The sequence below is a fragment of the Phycodurus eques genome, chromosome 12 (assembly GCF_024500275.1).
Source record: "Phycodurus eques isolate BA_2022a chromosome 12, UOR_Pequ_1.1, whole genome shotgun sequence".
Taxonomy (NCBI): Eukaryota; Metazoa; Chordata; class Actinopteri; order Syngnathiformes; family Syngnathidae; genus Phycodurus; species Phycodurus eques.
This window is the reverse complement of record NC_084536.1, coordinates 20,753,196-20,780,000: the sequence shown is the minus strand read 5'-3', so window position 1 is coordinate 20,780,000 and position 26,805 is coordinate 20,753,196. Positions and strand designations below refer to the sequence as shown.

General features: G+C 38.5%; 1 protein-coding gene across 4 annotated transcripts in view; it reads left to right on the top strand.

Annotated features, from left to right (window-relative positions):
* Positions 1 to 26,805, top strand: part of pard3bb (par-3 family cell polarity regulator beta b) — a 146,755-nt gene that overhangs the window by 10,320 nt on the left and 109,630 nt on the right. For all 4 annotated transcript variants that reach the window (XM_061691603.1, XM_061691602.1, XM_061691605.1 and 1 more), the window contains exons 4-6: positions 13,785 to 13,938; positions 21,204 to 21,298; positions 26,086 to 26,138. In XM_061691603.1, the coding sequence (XP_061547587.1) occupies positions 13,785 to 13,938; positions 21,204 to 21,298; positions 26,086 to 26,138 (302 nt within the window). The remainder of the gene's footprint in view (positions 1 to 13,784; positions 13,939 to 21,203; positions 21,299 to 26,085; positions 26,139 to 26,805) is intronic.

Genomic DNA, 26,805 nt, shown 5'->3' with positions numbered 1-26,805 from the left:
ATATTAAACACAGAGGTATAGAGTCATTTACAGATTAAAGAGAGTCAAAAAATGTCTGGAAGCCTGCCAAATTTGAACGAATGAAAACAAAAAACACCCCCAAAAAAACAATGTATGCTTTAGTTATTTTTCTTCTTTACTCCTGCTTTCCCTGCTGCACCTCAGACCGAAACTCACTTTGTCTGTGTTGTCCCAACTCTGTCCTTCTCCTCTTTGGTCAGCTTTAGAAATTTGTTATCAGGACCTTTAATATTGAAAGATGACATTCTAAAGGGGACAGATTGTTTCACATTCCAGCTCAAGCATGTTTTTGTTTCCCCGTCCCCATAGCTTCATACTCTATGCACAGTGCTTTTGAAGCTAATAATTTTTCCACTGTGGTCTTTTTAATCTTTTTATGTTAAATCACCGAATTTCCAACAGTTGTAATAAATAGTGTTTTGTGCCCTTTAAGCCGGCAACATGTCCCTGCTGAAAATTTGAGGGTTTCCCAAATGTTAAATCTTCTCATGAAATAACATGACTAGGGTTTATCTTTCCCTCTCGTGCTACAGAAGCAAAGTAACTGGCTATCATAAACTCTAAAATAAAACTATCCTTTTGCAAATATTTAATTTGGGAGGCTGAGGATATATATGAACTGAAGACCATAAATCTGCGCAGAAGATAAATTGCTTGGTTTGTCAGAAGGCAACAAACTAAGTTGCAAGGTTCCCCCCCACACAATTAATCTGCAGCAGGAAAAATTAATCTTGGAAATGTCTAAAAAAGATTTCTGTGTGAACCATCTTGCTGCCATTTTTATGCAACTGACCAACTAAGTGTGCTCTACTAACAATACCATTTGGCCAGAGGGGCACAAGTTGAAAATAAGATACAGTGTTCACCATTATTGGCACGCATGAAGTTTAAGAACTAAATGTGGAATATCTCCTGAAGAAAATGGTTCAAGTGAGACAAGATTTTTCTATAGAGAACTTGTTTGATACAAAAGAGTAAATGATGAACAATATTATATGGAGAGATGAGAAAAAATTGAGCCTTTTAGCAATGCACACAAACAGCATGTATGTTTTCTGTCTGACGGCGCAATGAAACCTTTAAGGAAAAGAACACCTAGCCAACAGTCAAGCATGGGGGAGATCCATAATGCTGCGGGACTGCTTTCTTGCATCTGGTACTGAAGCCCTTGACTGTATCACAGGTATCATGAAATAAGAAAATTATCAAGAGATTTTAGAGCGAAATGTCTCACCCAGTGTAGGAAAACTTGGTTTGAGGCGAAGATAGCAAGAGAAAGACCCAAAGCACAAATAAAAAAGCAGACAGGAATGGTTGAAAAGGAAAATAATTGACTGTTTTAAAATGGCCAGCAATGAGTCCTGATCTCAATCCCATTGAAAATCTTTGGTGGGAGCTGAAATGTGCCATAGGGGAAAAAGAACCCTGCAATTGTTCAAGAGCTTGAACAAATTACAAAGAGTGGGAGAAAATACCATCTGAGAAGTGCAAAAAGCTTATAGATGGATACAAGAAACGTTTGGAGGCTGTCATCGCTGCCAAAGGGTGTGCAACCAAAGATTTAGGAGTTGTGCCAATATTGCTGCGCGTGCTGTTTTCTGTTTTTTTCTCTGAAATTACAATATCTAAGTTTGAAAAAATAAATAAGATCCTGACGATATAGGTTTGATACATTTCCATTTATTTCTGAATATATTATACAGGTTATGCAAAAAATAAAGGGGTGCCAATAATGGTGAGCACGACTGTACATGGTGCATTATTCATCTCTTGAGGTGTGCATACTTGGTTGCACAACTACTACTTGTCTGCTTTGTCAACACAGTGATGTACACCACATGAATGAATGGCCTGTAATCCCAGATGAATCTTTTACTACGAGAAGACTGCATGGCCAGTCTTTAAGCGCATGCGTGTATGAATACTGAACAAACATAATAGACGTATTGTCTGGGTCTCACCTAAATATAGAATAATCCCAAATATGTCAACAAAAATCACCTTGGCCGCTCAAAAGAGCTACACTTTATTCGTAGCTAGCTGCAGCAGTTAATAGTTTTAGGGCCTGATTTACTAAAAGGTTTGATTTACTAAAACAGGCACGGACTTGATTGTGCACGCAAACAGATGTGGTAGCTGATCTACTAACCGGGCACTACCAGGATTGAGTCTGCCAATTGCACTAAATTGCCACACAGTCCATATTGCGCATTGTGAGAGGAGTATTTACAAATTAAATAATTTAGCACACGCATGGTTGATTTTGCATCTTTAATAGCTTGTCTGAAAGGCAGGTGCAAACTAGGACACAAAGTGGTGCCAGCATAGCACAGGCAAAATGAACTTTTCCGCTTGTGTAAACATTTTTGAAGTGACAATAAATTTATCCAACATATCGTCGATACTGCAATGCAATTTTGGAGCTTCTGAATGATCTACAGGCCGACTTGAACCCAGTTATAAGAAGGAGTCATGTCATATCACCTATGACAAAACTTCTTTCAAATCTGCATTATTTTATTTTTTTTGCCTCTAGATCATTTCAGTGCACAGACGATTGGTGCTGGCCTTTCCCAGAGCAGTTTTTCGGGTGTACTACCCAAGTTTTAAACGCAACATTACGCAGGATGGGGACTCTGGACGAGTTAAATCAAACAAAGCATTGCTTTATTGCGGTTGTTTCCCCAAAATTCTTGGAACAATAATTTTTTACAGTGTTTACTTTAAGTCAGTAATTTTTGTTCATCTCCTCTACTAACACTTCCAATTCAATCACTTCAAACTTAATTTTTCCCTTCCCTCTCTCAAATGTTCAGTGGTGAAAACCGTGAGAGCTACCCAAAGTGCTAAACCCTCTTTTAAGTATGGTATCTTCACACTTTTTACACCTGCCACCAACAACTCGCGTAATCTGTTAGTGAGTGAACACGCAATCCATTTATATGTGAAATGTCACTTGACGATACCCAGAAAACAGGTTAATGGACTTTCTGTGTATGCTACGCCAACGAGGATCATTACGGGTTGATGACATGATAGTTTAATGCCGAACTTGCCAGAAATTTTTTATCTTTATGGCTGATGTCTTCAGACAAAAGTAAAATATGTGTGTATCATTTATTTATACAAATATGCTGTACGTAAACAAAGCCTAAACACCGGCTATTGTCATCTTTGGTGGCTGTGTGGTGATATGTTGTGTCAAACAAAATACATTGTTGATGTTTAAAGTAGGCTTTACACGATCAGGATATTTGAGGCCGATCATCGAGTTTAAAAAAACGATAACCGATCACTGATCTGATCACAAGATGGAGGAATGTGTCTATTTAAATGACCTGTTCATTTACTGTATATACTTGTGTACTTAATTGCTCAAAAAATTATATTTACAAAAAATAATGTGTCTTTGTTCCTCTATTTATGCCAGTGAGGCATAGTGACAGACCGAACAAATGAATGGTCTTCTATTAGATGGCAGGAAGTAAATATAATAATTAATGTATCCACTTTTTGTGACATTTTTTTTTCTTGGTGTGCCGTGAGATTTTCCAATTGTAAAATATGTTCCTTGGCTCCACAAAGGTTGGAAATCACTGCTCAAGTCAGATCGTGTATTTAAATCAGTCAGGTCAAACCAACATTACATGACAGTAATAATGGGTGCTAACGTCCTGTAATTAGATTACTTTTTCAAAAAAAATGTAATTACTTCACCCACACCGAAACTTTAGAGCATGATTCGACAGAACGGCGGCATGTTTACGTCCAACTGTTCGTGCTAGCAGTAGCTTGCTAGGCTGCATAACATTTTATTGCCTGCTTGTGAGCCGTATCGTATTAAAAGTACGTGAACATACCTCAAGCAAGCCTTAAACGAACGTCCTCTCCTGTCCTGAGCACCGGTGACCACCAACACACATTTTTTTCCCCATTTTGTCCTTATAATACCGTCGGCACGCTCCACTCTTATTGTCGTCGCCACGGTAGCGAGTGTATGCCGGTGCATTTGAGTTGACAAGATAAAGCCCAATGATCGTAAAAAACGGGATGGGGTGGTATCGGAATACAAGATTTTATTGCAGTAGTCTGACAGTGCAATCGCGAAAGAGCAATTTTGTGTTGTTATTTGATCCGGGCATTACGTGTTGCCTGTCTCAGACGTGTTGTCTGTTCCACACCGCCGAAATTTATTATTTTTTATTTTTTATTTTTTTTAATAACTTCATTGGCCATCAGATATTTACAGTACTACATCAAAAGACACGTGACAAGGCTAAAAATACAATAGCTTTTGGATTAAAATATACTGTGCACACGGCGACGCGGAGTAAATGTCTTTTGCGGAGTCATTGATCGGATCGGCGAATTATGACATTAAAGCCGATCAGCATAAAATGCAAAATATCGGCCGATACCGATCTGCCCGATAAAATCGGTGTAGTCTAGTTTAAAGGTTCTACGGGCGCTATTTGTGGTCCCGTTCGCCATTTATCTGAGCCGGGTGGAAGTGCTTCGACCTGTTTTGCCGAATGGGTAATTAGGTTGCGCCTATACTGGCTTTAGAATCCTTTATGCTGGATCTTAGTAAAAGATCGCAATTTTCGCAGATCACGTGCAACACAGTGAACAACAGTGCACTCAATCAAAACAAACATGCAATATAGCGTCCGCAATTTGGGATCATTGTAAATCAGGGCGTGAATGTTATTTAATGCAGTATGTTGGCTTTGTCCATTTGATTTGGCTAAGCATGTCAACGCTTATATTTCTTGACCTGTTAGGGCTGGGCCATATTAGCTTAATAGCGGTTTCATTATCTACATGAGCTTGCTCTGCACTAATGCACACTCGGCCAAATTCATTCATGACCCTTAGATCTTGCACACTGTGACTTTATTGTATGTACTACATAAAGAAGAGCATATTGACACCCGTTAGCGCTCTGTGAGGTGATGTGTGCACCGTAATTCACAATTACTGTGTAATTGTATATTCACCTTGCAGAGGACAAGAAGACTATAGAAGCATGCGAGGCATAGATATTACAGTATCTGCTGGTTAGATCAGCCTGAAAGCATTTCATTTGCATGTTGCACAAATAAATACTGTAGCTTCTAAATTGTGATTTCTGTGAAATGCAATTTTTTGCTGTTATTGCTAAACTGTATTTCCTAATAATAATGTGATATTATTTTGAGTCCATGTCGCCCACCTCAACCTGTGACTAGTCAATGCAAAGACAAAACATTCTTCACTGAGTTGAGATTCCATCTCCCATAGCAAGTAGATTCAGATAAGTTTATTTTTCTATAGTCTAATGTCAGCGTGCTAAGGTTAAGTGAATGAACGTCAAATACAAACACACAGTCTAAGGTTTCTGTCACACACCCAATGTGTGGTTATGCAAACAGTTTCTTGGTCACCTTTGCCATCTGGGCCTTCCACATGAAGTGGCCCGCTGGAGAGAATAATATTGACCTTAGACCAAAGAAAGCAGTGTACCTTATTGCTTTCACGTTGGAATGGTTTCATTTACAGAGAATCATAGTGAAATTATGTATGGGCTGCAGACATTCATACACGTTCTCTTGTGCATTTTTGTTGTGGTTTTATTCCATGCTAAAATACTTTGTCCTTGTGTCATGAGTATGTATAACAACAGATAGGTATTTTTAGATATTTTATCAGCCAAACAAAGTAATGCACTGATAAAATAAAACAGAACCATCATTCAAAAATACGTACTGTAAAGTATACTTTGAGTGTGTACCTTATGTTGTACAGGAACTGCGTTCTGCGTAATCTCTCGACATGGGACTCACTCAGATGATGCTATTTTTGTCATTTGATGCAGCTTGACAGTTTTTCCATTCCATCATTCCAATCTCAAACTGTAATTGGACATCCTTGTTTATGGCGGTGGGCATGTACTGTATGGGTGTGGAGACGGGGTCAGGTGTTAGTCCTTGAGAAGGATAGAGGGGCCACGAATGATCTACTTTTTCACTCAAGGAGATCATTTATTAGCTGAATTATATTTGATGAGGCTATGGCCTCATTGGTAAACTGCATTTCGCTGGCTAATAAATCAGTCTACATTGGCAGTACATACTGTATATTTACAGAGCTCCTTTTATGTTCATGTACTTTATATGCACTATGTGTACATGTGGAGCTGAAGTATCATGCCTGGTGTTTAATGTGATTTGTTACATCGATTAGTGTTTGTTACTAATTAATCGGAATTAAATCATTGAGTGCCAGGTGTTTTCAAAGCAGAATTCCCCATATTGACTGTTGTTTTAAAGACTGATATTGACTGATATTTCAAGACCTACAGAATATAGTGTTCTGTGACAATATAAATAACAAAACTACCAAAAGAAAGTCAATTCTGTTATTTACCAGAATTTCCCCCCCCTATATTCCCCCCCCCCCCTGTTCTTTAGTATTCAGCAATAGAACATGCATTGTTGATCCAAAAATGCTGGTTTCTGACCAAGAAGCTGAGAAAATAGGTTTTTTGTCACCAAAAACATTTCTACTTAAAGATCCTGAAACATTGGTACACAGAATGAGAACACAATAAGGATATCACATAAACACACATTATTCTTCAAAAAAAGTCATTAGGTAGTTAAATTACGTTATTTTTTCACCATACTGAATAAATTGTCAAACAAAATGACAGCCTTAAATCAAGTTGGTTTGTATGTTTATGGCTTGTTCAATAATTTCAGGCATGTATCATGACTGACAGATCCACTAATGATATAAATGACCAGTTCTTTGTCCCCATCCTAAACAAACCTTACTTTCAGATTCTTCATTACAATAATTAATCATCACAATGAGTCCATGAGGCTTCACCATAAAAACAATTTGCACAAATACACACTCACACACACCTATTTCAATATTTCATGCATCTATCAATTATGGGTGGTCCTCAGGTGCAGCTGTGTTTTCTTAATTAAGAATTAAGGCCCATGTAGACTCGAGGCTTCATCATTTATTATACTCATAATTAACTGTTTCCTTTCACCCTAACAGCCTCTCACTCGGTTTCATTTCAATCACCCTATTAACCCCTTCTCTTTATCACTTAAAATCAATCTTCCCTATCTTGCTGATTGGCTCCTTCTCGCTGTCACCTTGTACCCATCGCACACACACTGTCCCCATCAAGCCCACATTTGACTCTATTTCACTATCTTCTCCTCAGTTCTTTAATTACTTGCCTCCCAGTGTGTTTCATTCCATTCACACCAGCAATTAACCCCTTTTCCCTCTTGCCCCCTCCTGCTTCTTCTTCGCACATGCTCTTACAAATTGCACCTATTTGTCTCATTTTTACTCTCTTAATGCACCTATTGAGGCTGTCTCTTAATCTCGCTGTCTTTCTGGCTCATCCTCCTGTAGAGTAAACGCTTTGACTCAATTAACCCCCCCAGTTGCTAGCTAAAGGTCAACATATGTATCAGGACTGGTCACACCAAGATGTGATTCAAACATGATTGAATTCATTAGAAGACGGAAGGTAAACGAGACAGTGAGTGAAGTAGGACACAGAGGGGGGTGCATTGGCGAGGAGGCCAAAAAATGACCAAAAATGTGCAGATGATTCAGGATAAGAAGAGTGAAATTGCATCTTCAATTAACACACAATGCAATAAACAAAAAAAGGGAAGTTTAGGTAGAGCAGGGACGTAAAGAAAATAACTGTCTCTGTATTGATTGTATAGATGTGTTCTACTTGAAATGAGGAGTAGCCAGGTGAATGGTTGCGGTCCCGTAATTTCATGAGGTTACAGGTGTCTTGGGTTTATGACGGTCCTAACCTATGTGGTTTTAAGTTTATGAATGAGGCACAATGAACTAGTTTGCACAGTGGCCTAAAAATAGTTGTCACACGGCTCAAGAAGGCACGCTCAGTTACTGCTGTACTTACTCATTTTCCGTTTGATTGTTTCATATTTATGGTCTAGAAGTGTGTTTCATACAAACATATTAACTGTAATTATGACTTTGTTACTGCGTTAGCATAGGTTAGAATCAGAATCATCTTTATTTGCTAACTATGTCCAAAAAACACACAAGGAATTTTTCTGCGGTAATTGGATCCGCTCTAGTAAGACAGTCAATTGACAGAGAACACTTTTGAGACATAAAGACATTGACAAAAACAGTCACTGAGCAATAAAGGGTTGCTAGTTATCTGGTAATGCCGGTACTATTTATTTATTTATTTATTTTTGACAATTGTGCAAAAAGATGCAGAGTCCTCTAGCACTTAGAGCAGTTCGAATGACTAATATAGCAATAGTCCGGTGCAATGACCATTGTGCAAAGGGCGCAGAGACTTCAAGCGAGTAGTGCGATAATCTAGGACAATGTTGATTGTGCAAATGTTGCAGATTCTCCTCAATCAGTGTGAAAATGGAGCAGATGTTACTCTGGCATGAGTGGCCAGTATTGGTCAACAACAGATATGCAAATAGTGCAGCGTGGCGAGACTACTACAGTGAGTTACTGGTTGACTATGGCACATTCCGACTTCCGGCGTAGAAATCCATCTTATGTTGTCTCAGTTGTAAACCGAGGACCTATACACTCTACTTTCATGAGAATTCTGACAATGCAAGCTTTTACTTTAATTTACACCCCAGCATCATATATCTCCAAATTAGGCTTTACACGATCAGGATTTTTGGGGCCGGATCAGCGAGTTTAAAAAAAACGATAACCGATCACCGTTCCGATCACAAGATAGAGCAATGTCTATTTAAATGACCTGTTCATTTACTGTACATACCGAAACCTTAGAGCATGATTCGACAGAACGGCGGCATGTTTACGTACAACACGTTCTTCCCCATTCAGTTCTTATAATAGAGTCGGCGTGGTCCACTCTTGTTGTCGTCGCAACGGTAACGGGTGTATGCGATCACATTTGAGTTGACAAGATAAAGCCCACTGATCGTAAAAAGTCGTCTGACATAGTGCAATTGTGAAAGAGCAAATTTGTCTTGTAGTGTGATCTGGCATTACGTGTTGTCTATCCCACACCGCGTTTTTTTTTTTTTTGTATTTATTAATTTGTTTAAAATAACTTCATTGGCAGTCAGATATTTACAGTACTATATCAAAAGACGCGCAACAAGGCTAAAAATAAATTAACTTTTGGATTCAAATATACTGTGCACGATAGCGATGCGGCGTAAATGTCTTTTGCAGATTGATCGAATCGGGGAATTATGACATTAAAGCCGATCAGCATAAAATGCTAATTATCGTCCGATACCGATCAGGCCGATAAAATCGGTGTAAAGTCTACTCTAAATGCAATCATTTTTAAGTTACTGACAGAATAACAACAAAAAATACCAATATCCTTGATCGTATTTTTCTTAATATTTTTGTAGATTGTCAGCCATATCTAACTCATAACATATTTTAAATTTTTCATGTTCAAAATAAAGAATTTAGGCAATTAATCAATCAGTCAATGAAATCAATCAATCAATCACTCAATCGATCAAAAATAATAAACAATATGGCCACATGGTGACCTCAGTTTTGTCATTGTTCTGTGTAAAAGATGCGAATGCGGAGGATTGTATTTGTTGGCTACATTTGGCACCAAGACAAGTTGAGGTGTAGACTGGGGATGGGTTGTGTTTCCCAACCTTTAGTGGGCCAAGGAAACCGTTTTACAATAGAAAAATGTTGGGAAAAGTATGAATACTGAAATAATGATTTTGTCACATTTTACTCACACATTGACAGGGTGAAATCTGGGCCTGTTTAATTGAACACAAACTTGATATACTTGCAGCAGCAATACCATAAATATGTTGTATGAATGGCCACATGTGGATACATTGGTTTATTGTACCTTCTGCCATCTAATGGAACGTGAACATTTAATTGTTTTACCTGTCACAATACATTGCTGGCATAGATGGATGAACAAAGATATTTTTGTAATTAATAAATAATATATTTATGGGGAAAAATTAAGTGAATTTAGATAACCTTCAATGGCACCCTTGTTGATCTCTCATGGCACCCTGGTTGAGAATCACTGGTGTAGAGGTACTCATGGATGATTCATAGTCAACATGGGATTGATTGTCACTCAATGACTGTAGCTGAGAATGTAAGTGTGACTGGCTTTATAAGCAGCAGAAAATTGATAGGAGGATGGATACATTCTTTAACGTACAGTTCATACTGAATGTGTGTTTAGCTTGAAAGACCTCAAGTATCATATAAGCAAACCCTCAAATCCATGAAAGCCGCACAGAAAGGCCTGCTACAAGTCATCAGCTTTCGGGTTAGAGGGTGTTCTAATCAGTGACACCTGACAGAAACCAATTCCAACTTCAAAAGCCACTCAGACATACATTGTTGTGCAGTGAGGTAATTGAATGAGATAAGAGGCTGGAGAAAAAGAGGAGAAAAGGAACACTGGGTAAAATGATTGAATGGGATTGGGAGATGTACACCAAACCTTTGTATAATCAAGCTAAACCATTAATTAAATGAAAAACAGGAACGTGTTAGGTTGTGCACAGAATTGATAGATTTGGTTTGCCCCAGAGTTCATTTGCTATGTTCACAAGTGGACCCGACCAAGTGGGGGAATGGACGAGAGTTCTCTAGTATGAAAGCGCCCTTAGTTGCCTTCTGTTGAATCTCTGAATCGGCTGCAGTTGCCTGCACAGAATGTGTCCATCTGGGCTACATGAGTCTCCATAATGCTGTTCCATATGGCCTATTGTAGTCTACACACACTCTGAGGGAGTCTTTTGTAAAGGAACACACACAAACACACCCAGATTACAATATTCTCTTATGACACACTGCATTTAGTACTTGTAAACATACAAACACAAATATTTTCACACACCTGCAGAATTGCTAGAAGTAAAATCTCCAGGATGTATTTTGGATCTTTGAGAATATATATGTTCTCAATCAAATGGGATTCATTTTGACATTTTCACACGTTTTTAAAATTATGTTCATATTTTACAGATTTTTTTTCTTGTTGTCTGACTTGAGTTGCCTTTATGTAATGTGACTGGATATCAGTAATGGGTCAGCTCTTAAATCAATGTAAATGCAGGCACACTGGCAAAAGTTTCAAGTGGTGAGCAGGTCAGTTTCATTATCTATACTCTCCTTACAGGAACAACCGATTATTGATTAATGTGCAGCTGAATCTATAGCTTTGCATAGTTCATCGCATCATTACATTTATTTTTGTAATTGTCCTTATGTGGCACTTTATGAGTATACAATCCTTGTTTACAATCCATATAGTAATCCACTGATTATCTAATCTATTGTTTGGGTATTTCAGTATATGACATATAGGAAATGTGTCAAATGGAGTGGATGCTGGGTGTTTCGGTTGCGTAGAGTTGTTTTAAAAGTCAGACAATACAGATGAAGTAGGCAAATTTGAAAACAAGACTAAACAGGAATATGTAGAGACAAAAAAGCAACTTGTACACAACCTAGCATAGAAGTATTTGTATGTAATGCTCACTGTGTGGTCTACAATCCTGGCATGGTACAAAAACAGAATACACAATGGGTGAAGTTTAAAACTATTTTAGCTGCAGTGATATTTGTGTAGAGCTAGGTGGTGCTGTGAGTCTTTTTTGTGTGTGTGTGTGCGTGCGTGCGTGCGTGCGTGCGTGTGTTTTTGCCCGTGGCACTAAGTGATAAAATTCTGTAGATGTCACACCTAGAGGACACGTTATCTTCCCTTCTATTGTTGTGTTCGGACCAGTAAATATAACATTTCTTTTTAATTAAGACACACTTTACAGGTGAGAAGAAAAGGATGGCAGTGAATAAACAAAGTTGGAGAGAAGAACCAATCAGATACAGTATTGGTAGCATCTTGTTAACTTCGGAAAAAAGATTATAGTCCCCTTAAAATGTTCACAATTGAAATTTGCCATGAATAACAAAAGATGTTCTTTATTTCAGAAAACACTTCAATGACATGACACTGTAATCCAAAAGTGGTAGAAACCTCCCACACTGTAGCTATAACACCATTTTCATTGAAAGTTCATTTGGTTCACACCACTACCTACAGTATTTGACCTTTGGTCAAGGTTTTGGTTAAAAAAGGAGTGCTTTCACGCGACAGTTCACGATCTCTGTTCTGAAACGGTTGTAGTTTTCCCCCTCTGGTTCGGTTTCTTTTGACGCGGTAAAAATAAATAAATAAATGAATAGATAAATAATAAAGAAAAAGTTTCACAGCATGGAGTACACTTTTTAGGGACATCTTGAGCAGATTGCCGTCCTCGGTTTTTGTGATAGAAAAACATGAGACCAAGATAAAGCATTAAAATTTTTTTACCACCATTAATATGAAAAGCTTTTCAAAAGGGAAGCAAAAACAACTGTGATGATGTGGTTGCACATGTGTGCGCACCCTAGTTTGAAATGATTTATCTTAGTCTTCAACTACCGGAGACAAATTCCTTGTGTGTTTTTGACATACCTGGCAAATAAAGATGATTCTGATCTTCTTATATAACAAAAAACTGAAACAGGGTGTGTAGACTTTCTGTATCCACTGCACATGCTGAAACAATTGTGTTCTGTATATCAGTGATCTCTTCTGTTTGTCAAGCTACAGTTAATTTACCATTATGCCGCTTTGGGATCAAACCTGATTTGTTAACAACGAGGTCGAATGACCGACCTGCCAGTGAGCAAGAAAGAAAAACTACACGTCAGATGTGGTTTGGTAAAGGAGGAATAATATGGACGACAGATACGGAAATGTGACTGGACATGAATGTGTGAGGCTGAGATGTTCAAATAGTTTCTGAATGTGGCACGTGAAAAAGGTGTTACAGTAACAGTATATTATACAACTTTTGACTATGCTCCTCTCAGTTTGGTGAGACTATTATGACGGAAAGTATATAAACTATATCTGGGTTTTATTTGGGAACATTATGTACGAATGTCAGCATTTCATCTATAAAGGACATACCTCACAGTGCAATGACCCTCGTCTGTATCTACTGTACTTCAGCGTAGCAGGAAGGCTCTGGCTTTACTGGCACTCTCTGCTTTCTTTATTCTGCACCACTATATCTATGGCACAAACACCCATAGCCACATATGTACACAAACACAGGTCTATTCAGCGTTTGTGTGGAGGCCCCTAGAACCCAGTGGTGACGAGCTCTGTCCCATGTTAAGCTAAACGCAGACTCAGTGCTATGCTCAATAGACAGGGATTCCACTATATAACAAGGCGAGAGTGGGAGCTGGGTGTCGCACACGTGAAGAGGAGAGACACAAATGGAGGCAGTTGTTAAGTAGAAGTTACACACAAACTTTCTTTGGAATGCTGGGCTCCTTGGACGTCCTTTATAGTGTCCTCATCCACAAGGTAATGCAACTAAACAAAAGAATGACGAAGTTTATATAAAAAAATTAATATTTTTTTTCTTCGGTTTCAAGAACTATATTTCATGCGGTGGTGTGCAAGTGTGTATAGAGCTTTGATGTACACAACATTGTAGTAGTTATGTAGTTTTTTTGTTTGTCCACATGCCTTATTTGAGCTTCTCTGTGATTCATGTTAACAGCTTGTGCTGTAAAACCCCTAAGTTATTGCTTTCTACAAATTTTTTTGGGAAGATTTTGTATTTGAAGAATTCCTAGAAACGATCAGATATCATTTGTGTACTTTCCTTTTTTTATATCAGCTGATGGCTGTGTATGAGGAACAGGAAGCCCAGGAGAGGGATGCAGCCAACACAAGCCCTGCGCCCAGCCATGATCGCTACCAGCCCGAGCTGTCTGTCTTCCAGCCAATCACGGGAGGAGAGATAGAAGTCAATTCATCAGCTCTCAAGTCAAGTGAGTATTGTAATATTTTAATTATTATTATTATTTTTTTTAAATGGCAGTTTCACTGAGAGAATCCTTTCTGGAGGTACATACACCAGCTTGCAAGCTACCGTATGTTGCTCTCTTCTGCTCTAAGCCACTGGGATTTATACAAGGGATGCACAGATACCACTTTTTTCTTACCAACTACAAGTGCTAGTACTTATTACTTGTCGATATTGAGTACAGATACTTGATGATGCCATTACGTCTTCCAGTTACGAAGAAAATGTTTTATTTTAATCAAATCGTATTAAAAAAAAAAAGAACACTTTTCTTAAAAATGTAACTAAAACCAGGTGTGCACATAACGATTTTGGTCTGGTTCTCAAAGGAACATGAGAAGTTGTTGGGTGCTCATTTTTTTCCCCAACTTGCCGTCCTCATGGATGAACTTAGACTTACACTGTAAGTCTTTAAGTTCATAATTTTAGTATGGGACTGCATGAAGAGCTTATTTGGTGCAGTTCTCTGGAGCAGTGGTTCGTGATCTTTTTTGAACAACGGACTACCATATTTTGACAGATCGTCGTAGCTGTCATAGCTGCTTGCGCAACGAGACCGAGATGACCACGAAGCCTGGCGCCTCGTTGGCGGCTCCTCTGCGCTCAGCCACGGTCGCCGTCCTGCGAGTGGTGCCCTTTGCGCGGTACATGCTCGCGCCTGAACCCAACTGAACTGAGAAACAAACAAATCAATTCATGAAGTGATTCCATTTGGTACATTCACTCAAAATTATTTGTTTTTTCGAACAAGTCATTCGTGAATGACAGCACTACCCGTGCTCCTTCTCCCTCTCTGCTCCAACAAAAAGAAAATGCATAATGCTTTTGATACGCAAATGGACAGTGACACACTTGAATCTAGTGCGCTTTTAATATTTTCAGTGCGCATGCACACCTGTGCACTACTTATTCATGTGCACCCCTGAATAATATAAACTCAAACTTCACTATATTTAGAGTAATAACTTGTCATTACTGACATTTTAACAAACTGCATATTTTTCGACCAAACATTTCACTTCAATGTAGCCTGTAATGAAAGCATTTCGGTTATATGGTGTCTCACTCTGAACAGTAGGGGACACTATGTAAAAGGTGTACAGTATGTGCAGTTGATAGAGACCAAAAAGAAACAGGAGACGAAGAAGAACAGTCTGGTAGGTTGCCATGTTACCACTTCGCATTAACTACAAAATAAAATTAGTAAAAATAAATAAATAAAGACTACTTTTTGAGATTACCACAATTTATAGAACAAAAGTGACAAGGCAACTGAAGTGAAGCTTAATCACACCATCATTTACTTTACTTGACGTACCGTATTGCCCGCCTGGCTTTCTCCGTGGCGACTTTGTGGCAGGAGCACAGTTGGCTTGGCCTTTGCCACCCAAACTGAGTTCATCATCTGTTTTGCAGAGTATAATTTGCAGTCGGCGGCATTAGTGTGCAGTATCATAGCATTTTTTCAAGTTTGAATACATTTGCAGATGATGTGTCATAATAATCCCCATATGTATGCAGTTGTTTCATTGTTTTTTTTCCCACAGGGTTTAGTTAAAACAAAGGATTTTATAAAACATTAATTCACAATTAAGGAAAAGTACATTTCTTACTGGTGTTGCTGGGTGTACTTCCTGATGTGTCAGTCAGATGTATTAGCAGGTATCGAAGTCATACTTTGGATATCATGACAGAAGAATGGTGTACCTTTTAAAATGTTTTTTTCTGTGGCATTAAATCTCCCTCAAAATTCCCGAAGAGCAGTGGCATTTGAGAATGTTAAACTTCCCTAGGTTGCGAAGATGTCCTCGCTGTTCGATCCAGACACTGTTAAGACAGGAAGTTTAGTGTGTTTCAATATGGTTGCCTGGCAGGAGAGATTAGAGGTAATGTGTGGTTGTCATGGACGATTAGAGGTAACAGCGGTCTGGAGACTATTACTGTCAGTGTGAGAAGGTTAGAGTTAGGCCTCTGTCTTACTACTCATACTATAGAGCAACTTCTCTCTTTGCAAGCACTCTTGCTCCTTGTTTGTCTCTTCAAATCTTTGTTGTCTTTCACCTTTATACATTTCCGTGGATATTTTCTAAAACCAGCTTTTTATGTCTGAGAAAAAAATAATGCATCTTGGAAAGTCCCTCAGCATAAATACGTATGACTTTTTGTCCGTTGTTAGCTACTCATTTGTGCTGTTATCACACTAGATGTCAAATTAGTACCACTTGTATTTCCCATTCTATCTAATGCTGCAGCCAACTCGAGCCAACTATTTATTCCGCTTTTGTCCTCTTCCTCTATCCATCTTTCATTGCCATTCAGTAGGGGGATGCATTGATTATGGCATTGATGTAATCCTTAAGAGCACCAAGGGTCCGTTTTGTCACAATCAATAAATGACCCTACAAACAGGGGCGAGTCCTTTGGTTGGGCTGAGCCCATGACCTAATTGTGGAAAGTACCCTTCTGAAATTTGATCGAACTTTTTAGACCTTGAAAAAGACCATTTGGTGGATAACCCAAAATATTATTATTATTATTGTTATTACATCTATTTATTCAGTAAGTTATAAAAGTCTGGTTTATTGTCAGAAAAGCACCACAGACCTTTTTAAAGGGTATGAATACAATGAGTATTTCATCTCATAGGAAACGAATATTAAAAACATTTTGACTAGTCTGTAGCTCTATTAAAGAAGAAATAAATTGTTTATAAAATCACTTTTTAATTTGAGTAATAGACAACACTGTTGGAAATGTAGTATATACAGTATAACTACACAAAAAAGAAACAAAGACAAACTATCATGCAATAATTCTTTTTTGCATACAGTCACACCTGCACGTGCCTGAATTCTTAAATAAAATAAATAAATAAAAAAACATATGTCCATCTATTGAAAAGCAGACATTTACAAACTGTTTCATAAGGTGTCCTGTTATAAACTAGCATTTAACTAGATTTAGCACATGTAGTTATGGAAATGAAAGCGACCTGATACTGCCAGTGTTTTTTTTTAAAAAAACTGAAAATAAACAACCATACAGCAAAAACTCAAAATCTTAAAAAATAAGACGCATTGCCTTGTTTTTAGACAATTTTCACTTGTTTCAAGCTAATTTTTACTTCAAATAAGTAGACAAAATATTGCCCGGGTAGTAATCTAATCCTGTAAAATACTTCACGGAGACATTTTATATCGTATCATATACACTGGACAATAACTCTTTGCTATTCATTTAGCTAGCAATAGCTCCAAGTGCCTAATTAGTTTATGAGCTAATAGCTACGCATTACGCACAATTACAAGCCCCGGCTGAGTCACTGCCGACACATAACATGGAGCGATTCAAGAGGAGACATTAAAGCGTTAACACAGCTTGAAATGTGTGTTGCGGTTCTGACCATAGATGTGAAGACTATTCGCTAGCGCGCTGTAGCAGTCTGGCTAACCGTGTGCCTATGTGGCGGCCATGTTGGGAAGGTCGATGTTCCCTTCAAAGGCAATGCATGCACATTGAAATTAAGTCATAACTCTCTCATTTCTCAATTTACTTTTTTGTCAATGCCAAAGCGTGTGCTATCACCACAGAACATTCCCTCATATATTATTATGTTCCCTCATCCAAACCTTTGTGATTGACTTCCCAAAGTAACTATCGAGGCCCACATGAGTGAATTCTACTCTTAATTTATATACTTTATTTGAATTGATTATGCTTAAGGAGGGCGAGTATACAGTGGGTACGGAAAGTATTCAGACCCCCTTACATTTTTCACTCTTTGTTATAGCCATTTGTGAAAAAAAAAAAAGAAAAAAAAAAGGAAAAAGTGAAATATCACACAACCATAAGTATTCAGACCTTTTGCTGTGACACTCATATTTAACTCGGGTGCTGTCCATTTCTTCTGATCATCCTTGCGATGGTTCTACACCTTCATTGGAGTACAGCTGTGTTTGATTACACTGATTGGACTTGATTAGGAAAGCCACACACCTGTCTATAGAAGACCTTACAGCTCACAGTGCATGTCAGAGCAAATTAGAATCATGAGGTCAAAGGAACTGCCTGAAGAGCTCAGAGACAGAATTGTGGCAAGGCACAGATCTGGCCAAGGTTACAAAATAATTCTGCTGCACTTAAGGTTCCTAAGAGCACAGTGGCCACCATAATCCTTAAATGGAACACGTTTGGGATGACCGGAACCCTTCCGAGAGCTGGTCGTCCACCCAAACTGAGCAATTGGGGGAGAAGAGCCTTGGTGAGAGAGGTAAAGAACAACTCAAAGATCACTGTGGCTGAGCTCCAGAGATGCACTCGGGAGATGGGAAAAGTTCTAGAAAGTCAACCATCCCTGCAGCCCTCCAACAGTCGGGGCTTTATGGCAGAGTGGCCCGACAGAAGCATCTCCTCAGTGCAAGACACATGAAAGCCCGCATGGAGTTAGCTAAAAAAAACACCTGAAGGACTCCAAGATGGTGAGAAAGAAGATTCTCTGGTCTGACGAGACCAAGATGGAACTTGTTGGCCTTAATCAGAATCATCTTTATTTGCCAAGTATGTCCAAAAGAGACACAAGGAATTTGGCTCCGGTAGTTGGAGCCGCTCTAGTACGACAACAGACAGTAAATTGACAGAACACTTTTGAGACTTAAAGACATTGACAAAAATAAAGGGTTGCTAGTTATTTGGCAAATTATTATTATTATTTATTTATTTTTGACAATTGTGCAAAAAGATGCAGAGTCCTCCAGCACTGAGAGCAGTTTGAATGACTAATATAGCAATAGTCCGGTGCAATGACCATTGTGCAAAGGGCGCCGAGACTTCAAGGAATGTATGCAGTTTAAAGTGACTACTAGCGGTATGTGTGGAGAAAACCAGGGACTGCTCATCACCTGTCCAATACAGTCCCAACAGGGGAGCACGGTGGTGGCAGCATCATGCTGTGGGGGTGTTTTTCAGCTGCAGGGACAAGGACGACTGGTTGCAATCGAAGGAAGGATGAATACGGCCAAGTTCAGGGATATCCTGGACAAAAACCTTCTCCAGAGTGCTCAGGACCTCAGTCTGGGCTGAAGGTTCACAAGACAATGACCCAAGGCACACAGCTAAAATAACGGAGTAGTGGCTTCAGAACAACTCAGTGACTGTTCTTGAATGGCCCAGCCAGAGCTCTGACTTAAACCCAATTGAGCATCTCTGGAAAGACCTGAAAATGGCTGCTCAGCAACATTCACCATCCAACCTGACAGAACTGGAGAGGATCTGCAAGGAGGAATGGCAGATGATCAACCAAATACAGGTGTGAAAAACATCATTCCCCAAAAGAGTCATGGCTGTATTAGCTCAAAAGGGTGCTTCTACTAAATACTGATCAAATGGTCTGAATACTTATGGCTGTGTGATATTTCAGTTTTTCTTTTTTAATAAATCTTCAAAAATTTCAACAATTCTGTTTTTTTCTGTCAATATGGGGTGCTGTTGTACATTAATGATGAAAAAAAAAAGAACTTATATGATTTTAGCAAATGGCTGCAATATAACAAAGAGTGAACAATTTAAGGGGGTCTGAATACTTTCCGTACCCACTGTAAATCCTTAAAAATAACCTTATACCCTGTTTCCTTTCTACCCTTATTTTGCTAAGCTCTTGCAGTAACAGTCAACAGAGGAGTATTTCATTCATCAGCTTCCATTTAATGATTATTTTGTGCAGTGGGCTGATGAAATGTGAAACAGGAGACACAAGCACGTTACGTATACGCATACACAGATTTGCAAATCAAATACTTATCGACCATTTGGACCTATGAGCACCAGTATGTTCGAGGTACTGTATGAAACAAATTGGTTATTCATTTTATTTGCATGTTGAGTGGGTTTTGTATCTGTTCTTCACAGCTGATTGCTAGGAGCCAAGCAAGCTGTGCCTCCGCACATGTACAGCATATAACACACACAATGTTCCCCTGGCATAGCGCGGTTCATTGTTTAGATTTGTGGAACGTTTCTGTTTGCGGAAATCTGCAGGTTATAGTAACCCTTTTGTGTTTTTACAGCATATATACTGTACTTACTATAATGTGTGAAAGAAGAGCCACAGTCGTCGATACATTTTTCAGCCATAGATTGGATGCCAGGAGAACCGTAAAATACATAAATCAAATGAGCACACTTACGCAGGAGCTGCTGTCGGCCACTACCCAAGCTCAGACACTCATGGAGACTTGGCAAAGTGAGGCCACACCACCAGGCTCCGCCTCTTAAAGGCACATGCAAGTATCTAACGCACAGACACTACAATACACTACATTATTTCCTATGGATTTTATGCTTGCATTTTTTGTGTGTTAAAATACATTTACGGTGTGTTTAAAAAGTGTGTTTTCATAGTTTTGCGTATGTTCATAGTATGTGGGATATTAAAATATTTTTATATGGTCTCTATATCACAGACTTTCACTTGTGGGTTGGTCTGAAATGTAGCCCCCGTGATGTATTGTAAATGTGTTTTCCCAAAATCCTATACACTAGATATGATTAGTGTATTAATTTAAGAGGGCAGAAAATACCATGGAAAGTATTTTGAGAAACTGCTTGCTTGGCTCGCCTGAGAGTACCTCCGCTATCCAGTGTTATCTCACTATTTGAATGTGCTGAAGTCCTGTTTGTATGCCACTCTCATATTGATTACAGTAATTACACAGCCTGTAAGATTTGTGGCACAGCAGAGGTTGGTGTGCATGTAGTCCAGAGCTGCAATGCATTAATTTTTTTGTAAATTGCTAGATTTAAGTATTTCGAACAATCGATAGGATTTAGAATGATCAGTCAACCAATTAATCGATTACTTTGGCAAGGTTTAATAAATGCTTATTCTTGTCTTGTTGCCAGTTATAGTTACCAATCATCAGATTTAGCCTCTTTTATACAGAATATATCCTTACAGTTGAGGTCACTATGTTGCGATAACGTTTGCAATGAGTTACAGGGTGTTGTGAGAGTAGTAATCAACATGGAACATTTTAAATTCATTAGATTATTGTCTTTACCATCTGTCTTTCATAAGCATGCTTGCCATATCATGGATCCATCTGTTCATATGGTAGTGATTTGTTTAGCAAATTGGAGTAAAAGCTTGCACCTAATGGTTTCGTATGAAGTGTCCAAAACCTCAAACCTATACTGTAGACGCTGCACTCAACATGTGCCCTTCTATTTCCACAGACACCCCCCTGCTGGTGAGAAGCAGCAGTGATTCAGCTCTCGGTGCTCAGTCAGCAGAGCTTGAACCCTCTCGCCATGAAGATGCCTCTGTGATGGTAAGACACTGATACATTAAGACTCTTCTCCTGAAACCTTATAATATGAGATAATAATATGTATTAATGTGGCTGTATATGTTAATTGAGTGAATCACTTTGAATCAAGGCTTGCCAACGCACATATTTTTGATACACACATTATGTCAACATTTAGCCTTAGGATCTACTTAGCATAATCATAATATCTCTAATAATTTAAGTTGTGAGTACTTGTTATGGTAGTGTTACAGTTATTCCCCTAACATGGTTGGACAAGTCAAATCCCACAAGATGTCTTTTGAAAGGCTCTATATGCTTGATTGGACTCCTGAGTGGTGAGCCTCTTGAGATTTCTCACTGGATAAATATTCTGAATTTTTTTCTTTTTATTTATTTTTTATTTTTTTATTACAACACTGTAATAGACCTAGAACACTGTAGAACAATGTGTTTATACGGTTCAGTTCTTTTGGGGGATATGGTTTGTTCTAAAAGGTGGTTGCCTTTCCTGACTTGGCTAACTATTGTAACATGTTTCTGACAAAGTTTAACAACAAAGCAGGTTGTAGAGCCTCTATTTTATTAACCACTGGATTTACAGATTGATAGTAGAGTATTATAGTCAAATGAACATAAAATGTAATTATGTAATGTCCAATTCTGCTTCAATACCTCTACCCACTTTATATATATATATATTTTATTTACAATTGTGCAAATGTTGCAGAGTCCTCTAGCAATTTAGAGCAGTATGCTTATTTAATGATGGACACACCTTTAATATAACATATTTAGACCCTTTTTAATGGTCGATGCTTTCGCTGTAGTTAAGATTCACAGCACATGTTTTTTTAAATCTGTTAATTTGTCTTGATGGGGGGGGGGCGTAGGTGTGTATACACCACCAATCGGTGTTTTCCAGTGACATAAAGCTCAAAATGATGCGATTGGATCCGATTTTTAAATTTCATGCATTTTATTCTATATACGCAGCCTTGAGAGCAAAAAAATCTAATATTTGTCACTTGAATCATACAGTGTAAATCCAGCAATGCTTTTTTTGGTTCAAAGCCACGCTGACCTACACATAACCAAACTACATTAATTATCAGGTATGCATGTCATTATAAAAAGCCTGCATGTAATTCTTTTGGCCACAAGCAGAAAATAATCAGTGTAATTCTTCATACAGATTTTGGTGTGTGTGCTTAGTGAAGTGAAATAGATTTCACTATCATAGAGGGTCACTCAGTGGGCTGTGAAGCACAATAACCTTGATGACTGTGAAAGAGAGACCTAAACGAGGCTAGTGTGCTTGGCTTGCACGGAAACCTGAATGGATTTTAGCTTATCCTGTTTTATAGAACAGCTTCAGCTCAGGGATGTTGGTGGACGACCTGCATCAATTCTTGCTCTGCTGCCAAAGTCTCCCTGAGGAGAGATAAAAACATGTCTCTCTTCTTGATTTGCAAGTCATATTGTATACATGTAGTATCTTTGCTCATGCAACATTTAGTTGTTTTTCACTAATGCCTAGATTGTAGCCTCGATATTGGCCTGATTTGCTATCGCGAGTGATTTCCCAGATCGGGGCTGACATCTTTTGTCAGGAACGACAAAACGTCTTGTAATGTGACATAATCCACGACCAACAATTTGGCGCTATGATAGCACTACAACGCCAAAATGATAAGTCTAGTGTGTTTGATTTATTTTTGGATATCTTCTTTGTAGTGTAACATCACGGGCAACTCTCCGACAGCGCACCTTGACATCGACCAATAGGATTGCGTATTGTGACTGGTGCATCGCCTCCCGTGCTTGCCGTTATCAACAAACTTGGTCGCTGTTGTCGACATTTATTCGCACAAAGTGTATGTGTATCGTAAGTATGTGACATACTCTACCTTAAGAAGTCCTTGAATGGACAGCCCAAAACGTCCTCTTTCGAGCACCTGGTGACACCGCACATTTTTTTCCTTTTTGTTTTTTTTTTCCCCAACATTGCCGCTTGCGATCCATTGTTTGACAATAACTTGTTGTCGCCATGGTAATGGTTGTATCCGGTTGCGGTGAAAGGTAACACGTTTTCTGGTCACACTTCCCTGACAGAGTCTGATTTGACAAGATACAGCCCAGTGATATTGGAATACGTCATGTAGTGTAGCCACTGTCTGACAGAGATACAGCAAGATTTTATGGCAGTAGTCTGACAAGTACAATCATCAAATACCAAATTTGTCTCGTGGTCTGATCCAGGCATAAAGACCAGTGTTACAGTCGTGAGTCAACGGTAGAAGAATGCTGCCATCCCTTTGGCAACCCTTTGTGACTCCATTGGTACGGATTTGAAATCTGGTAATAGTAAGTTGATACAGCTAGAATTATCAATAATTTATTTGATCTTGGTCTTCATATTGCCATATCACATTTTCCTTGCGACACTGTGACATTTCTTTTTTTTCAGTTACCGTCTGTGTTTTTCACTCATACATCTGAAGTCAATTGTCCATCTGCTCTGCCACGTTCAGATGGAGGTAATGGCACTATGTAATTGTTCAAAATGTCACTTGGCCTTTCGGTAAGAACAGCGAGAAAAAGGAAGTAATGTTGCAGTAAATCCCTCTCTGTGTTCTCTCCCCTTTTTAAAACTCTCTTTCTCTCAGTGTGTGGCACAGTGGAGGACTAGTTACAATGTGTTAATCAGACTGGGAGTATTTGCTCTCGCCTGGAATACTACTGGGGCTAGAAGGCTGTACACTACTTATTAATCATCCAGCACCTTGCGTAAAGTGTATGTCAGTGTCTTTCTGTTTACATTCCTATTTGTGTGTGTGTGTGTGTGTGTGTGTGTGTGTGTGTGTGTGCGTGTGCGTGTGCATGCGTGTGCGTGCGTGTCACTTCTCCTTAAACCTGTTTGTCAGTGTGGCAATTCCATATAGTTAAAAACATGTATTCATATTCATGTTGAGGCTCAGTAAGTATCGTATGTCTTTTTTTTTTAATCCACTTTTATTTTTTCAGTACAATTTAGAAGACAAAATGCTTGCAGCCCATTTCTCACGCGCTATTTAGTTAAGACGGCATTATCCATCATGGAAGTCAAACATCTGTTTTTTTTTTTTTTGTGGAATAGCAGCTCCTGCAAATAAATCATGACTGAGCTGTTTATGGTTAGCAGTGTGTTTTGGTATTTTCTAGTGGCTTCTCAAATTAGAAAGCTCAGTAATTATTGAATTACAAATGCAAGCTCTATACCTCAAATTGCCATCCACTGTTAGTTCAAATATGTGAATAGCAGCATAAGTAAGTCTTTTTTTTATACTTGTGTGTACAGATGTCTGTGTGTTATACATCTCATGCTTTATAAGAATAATATGAATTACGTGGCACTTCTATTGCTTGACATTTTACAAACTACTGTTTGGTTAAATACTAAGTGTTTGGCCCTTGGTAATTACCTCAGAGAGCCATTTCTCGATTAAATGAGACATACAATTATGCACTCATACATTTTCCAATTAATACTGTATTTCAGAGGTTGCTAATCTGATGGAGGTGTTAGGATAATGAATGTCACCTGCCACTTTGATTGTAATTAAGCTAATATGACAGCGTCTGCATCTTGGCCAGGCTAATTGTTTTTCAAGTCACCAAAGCTCGAGCATATGTAGTGTACGTGTAATCTGTCAATCACTGTTGGTGCTACTATGAAGTTCTCACTTCCTTTCATTGCGCATCTTTTGCCATGCTCCTATATCATGGTATCTTACATGAGGGACATATACTGTTTTTAGTTATCTTAACACTGCTTTAAACATCATGCAAATCTGTCTGAGTCTCTGTTAATTCTTCATGTGTCTTGTTCTCAGTTTTTCTTTTGTCTCCGTCCTACCCTCTCCCACATGACAAGATGGTGGAGATCATCTTGGTATAGCTTTTGAGGTGAAAGATCATCTGAAGACTAAATTTTTTATATTGAGTCTTTTTGAACCACATCTGCACATGTTCACTAATATCTACACACACTCAACACATTACACAGAGATACAGTGGAAACCCTAACATTGAATGCCCTTGAGGCCATACAATTGGATATTCAACAGAATGGTTGGGAAAACTATAAATCTAAAGTGGCACAACACATTAGTTGCCTTACCTTATTTCAGTGCGCATTAATTTGTAACTTTTTGCTGTTTTCCCCCCGTGTAATTCCAAAAGAAAAAGGTTATATTATGTTATAGGGATGTGTTTAAATGGTGCTTGTGTAAAGTCATCTGAGGTATAACGTTACATGCAGATTCACCACATACAGATTTTTATCCAGTTTTCACATCTTTAGTGTTTAGAAAACAATCTTGTCCTGGAGTAGATAACATTTTTATATTGCTCAAAGCATCATAAATCGGTCAATTTACATCATCTATCCATTAATCGAGCAAGACCTATCTGTTCAATCATTTGTCTGTTTGGGATTTCATATTTAAATCAAAAACAAATTGAGCAATTCTGCGATTGGCTTGCAACCAGTCCAGGGTGTACCCTGTCTCTTGCCAAAAATCAGCTGGGATAGACTCCAGCTCACCCACGACTCTAATGAAGATAAGCCGTATAGAAAATGCATGGCTGTATGGACGAATTGAGCAGTATCTGAGCTAATTTCCAAAACTATTTGGTAATGTATGCTATTTGTATGATCTGTTTTTTTCCCTTCCTTTTTCCGGAATATGATTTTTGTGTCAGTTTTTTTCTGCTTTGTTGACACTTCATTACTAATACAATGTGTTTTTGTGCTTTCTCGACAGACAGCAAGTACTACTGTTGCGAGACCCCAAGTCAAATATGCTTTCAATGAGAGGTCAGTATGTGCATGTTAAGAGTCTTTTATGAGTGTGACGTCCACCTTCACGTAAAATAACTGGGTCAGTAGTATTTACAGAGATTTATATGGAATATGCACAGACTAGCCTCAACTTTGACCACTAAGACAATACATTGATACTCAGTACAAGAGTTGTATCAAATAATCTTCAAAAAATGCAAAATTAAGTTTGAATGTGGAAGAAAGGTCAAAGGAGCAATCTTCGCATGGACATGGCCTGGTTATCTATTTATTGTGTAGTTATAAAAAGCATGCCTTTTGTCAGTGTGCAAGTTTGTGTGTTTTTGTGTCCTACTTAGCCATCTGGATTCATCATCTAATGTAGATCAAGGCCTTAAAAGCAACAGTTAGTATAAAGCCTCGTCATCATTAGCCCACTACGAAAGACCAAAACAAGGTCGCATGCAGACACACCCATACATGCATGGAAAATTGCCCATGGGAGGCATGCTCTACTCCAAACCCTAAATTTGTAATCAAATGTGTCTGGTTGCTTCGCAAGTATTCGTAAAAGTATCCAGGCCGTCCATCCATCGCTATCCAGGCCGTCCATCCATCGTAGTTTTTTGGGTATAGTAAATATCCATAAACTTCACTGCAGTCATAGTAATTTGATTCACTCAGGAATTACTATGCGTATTTT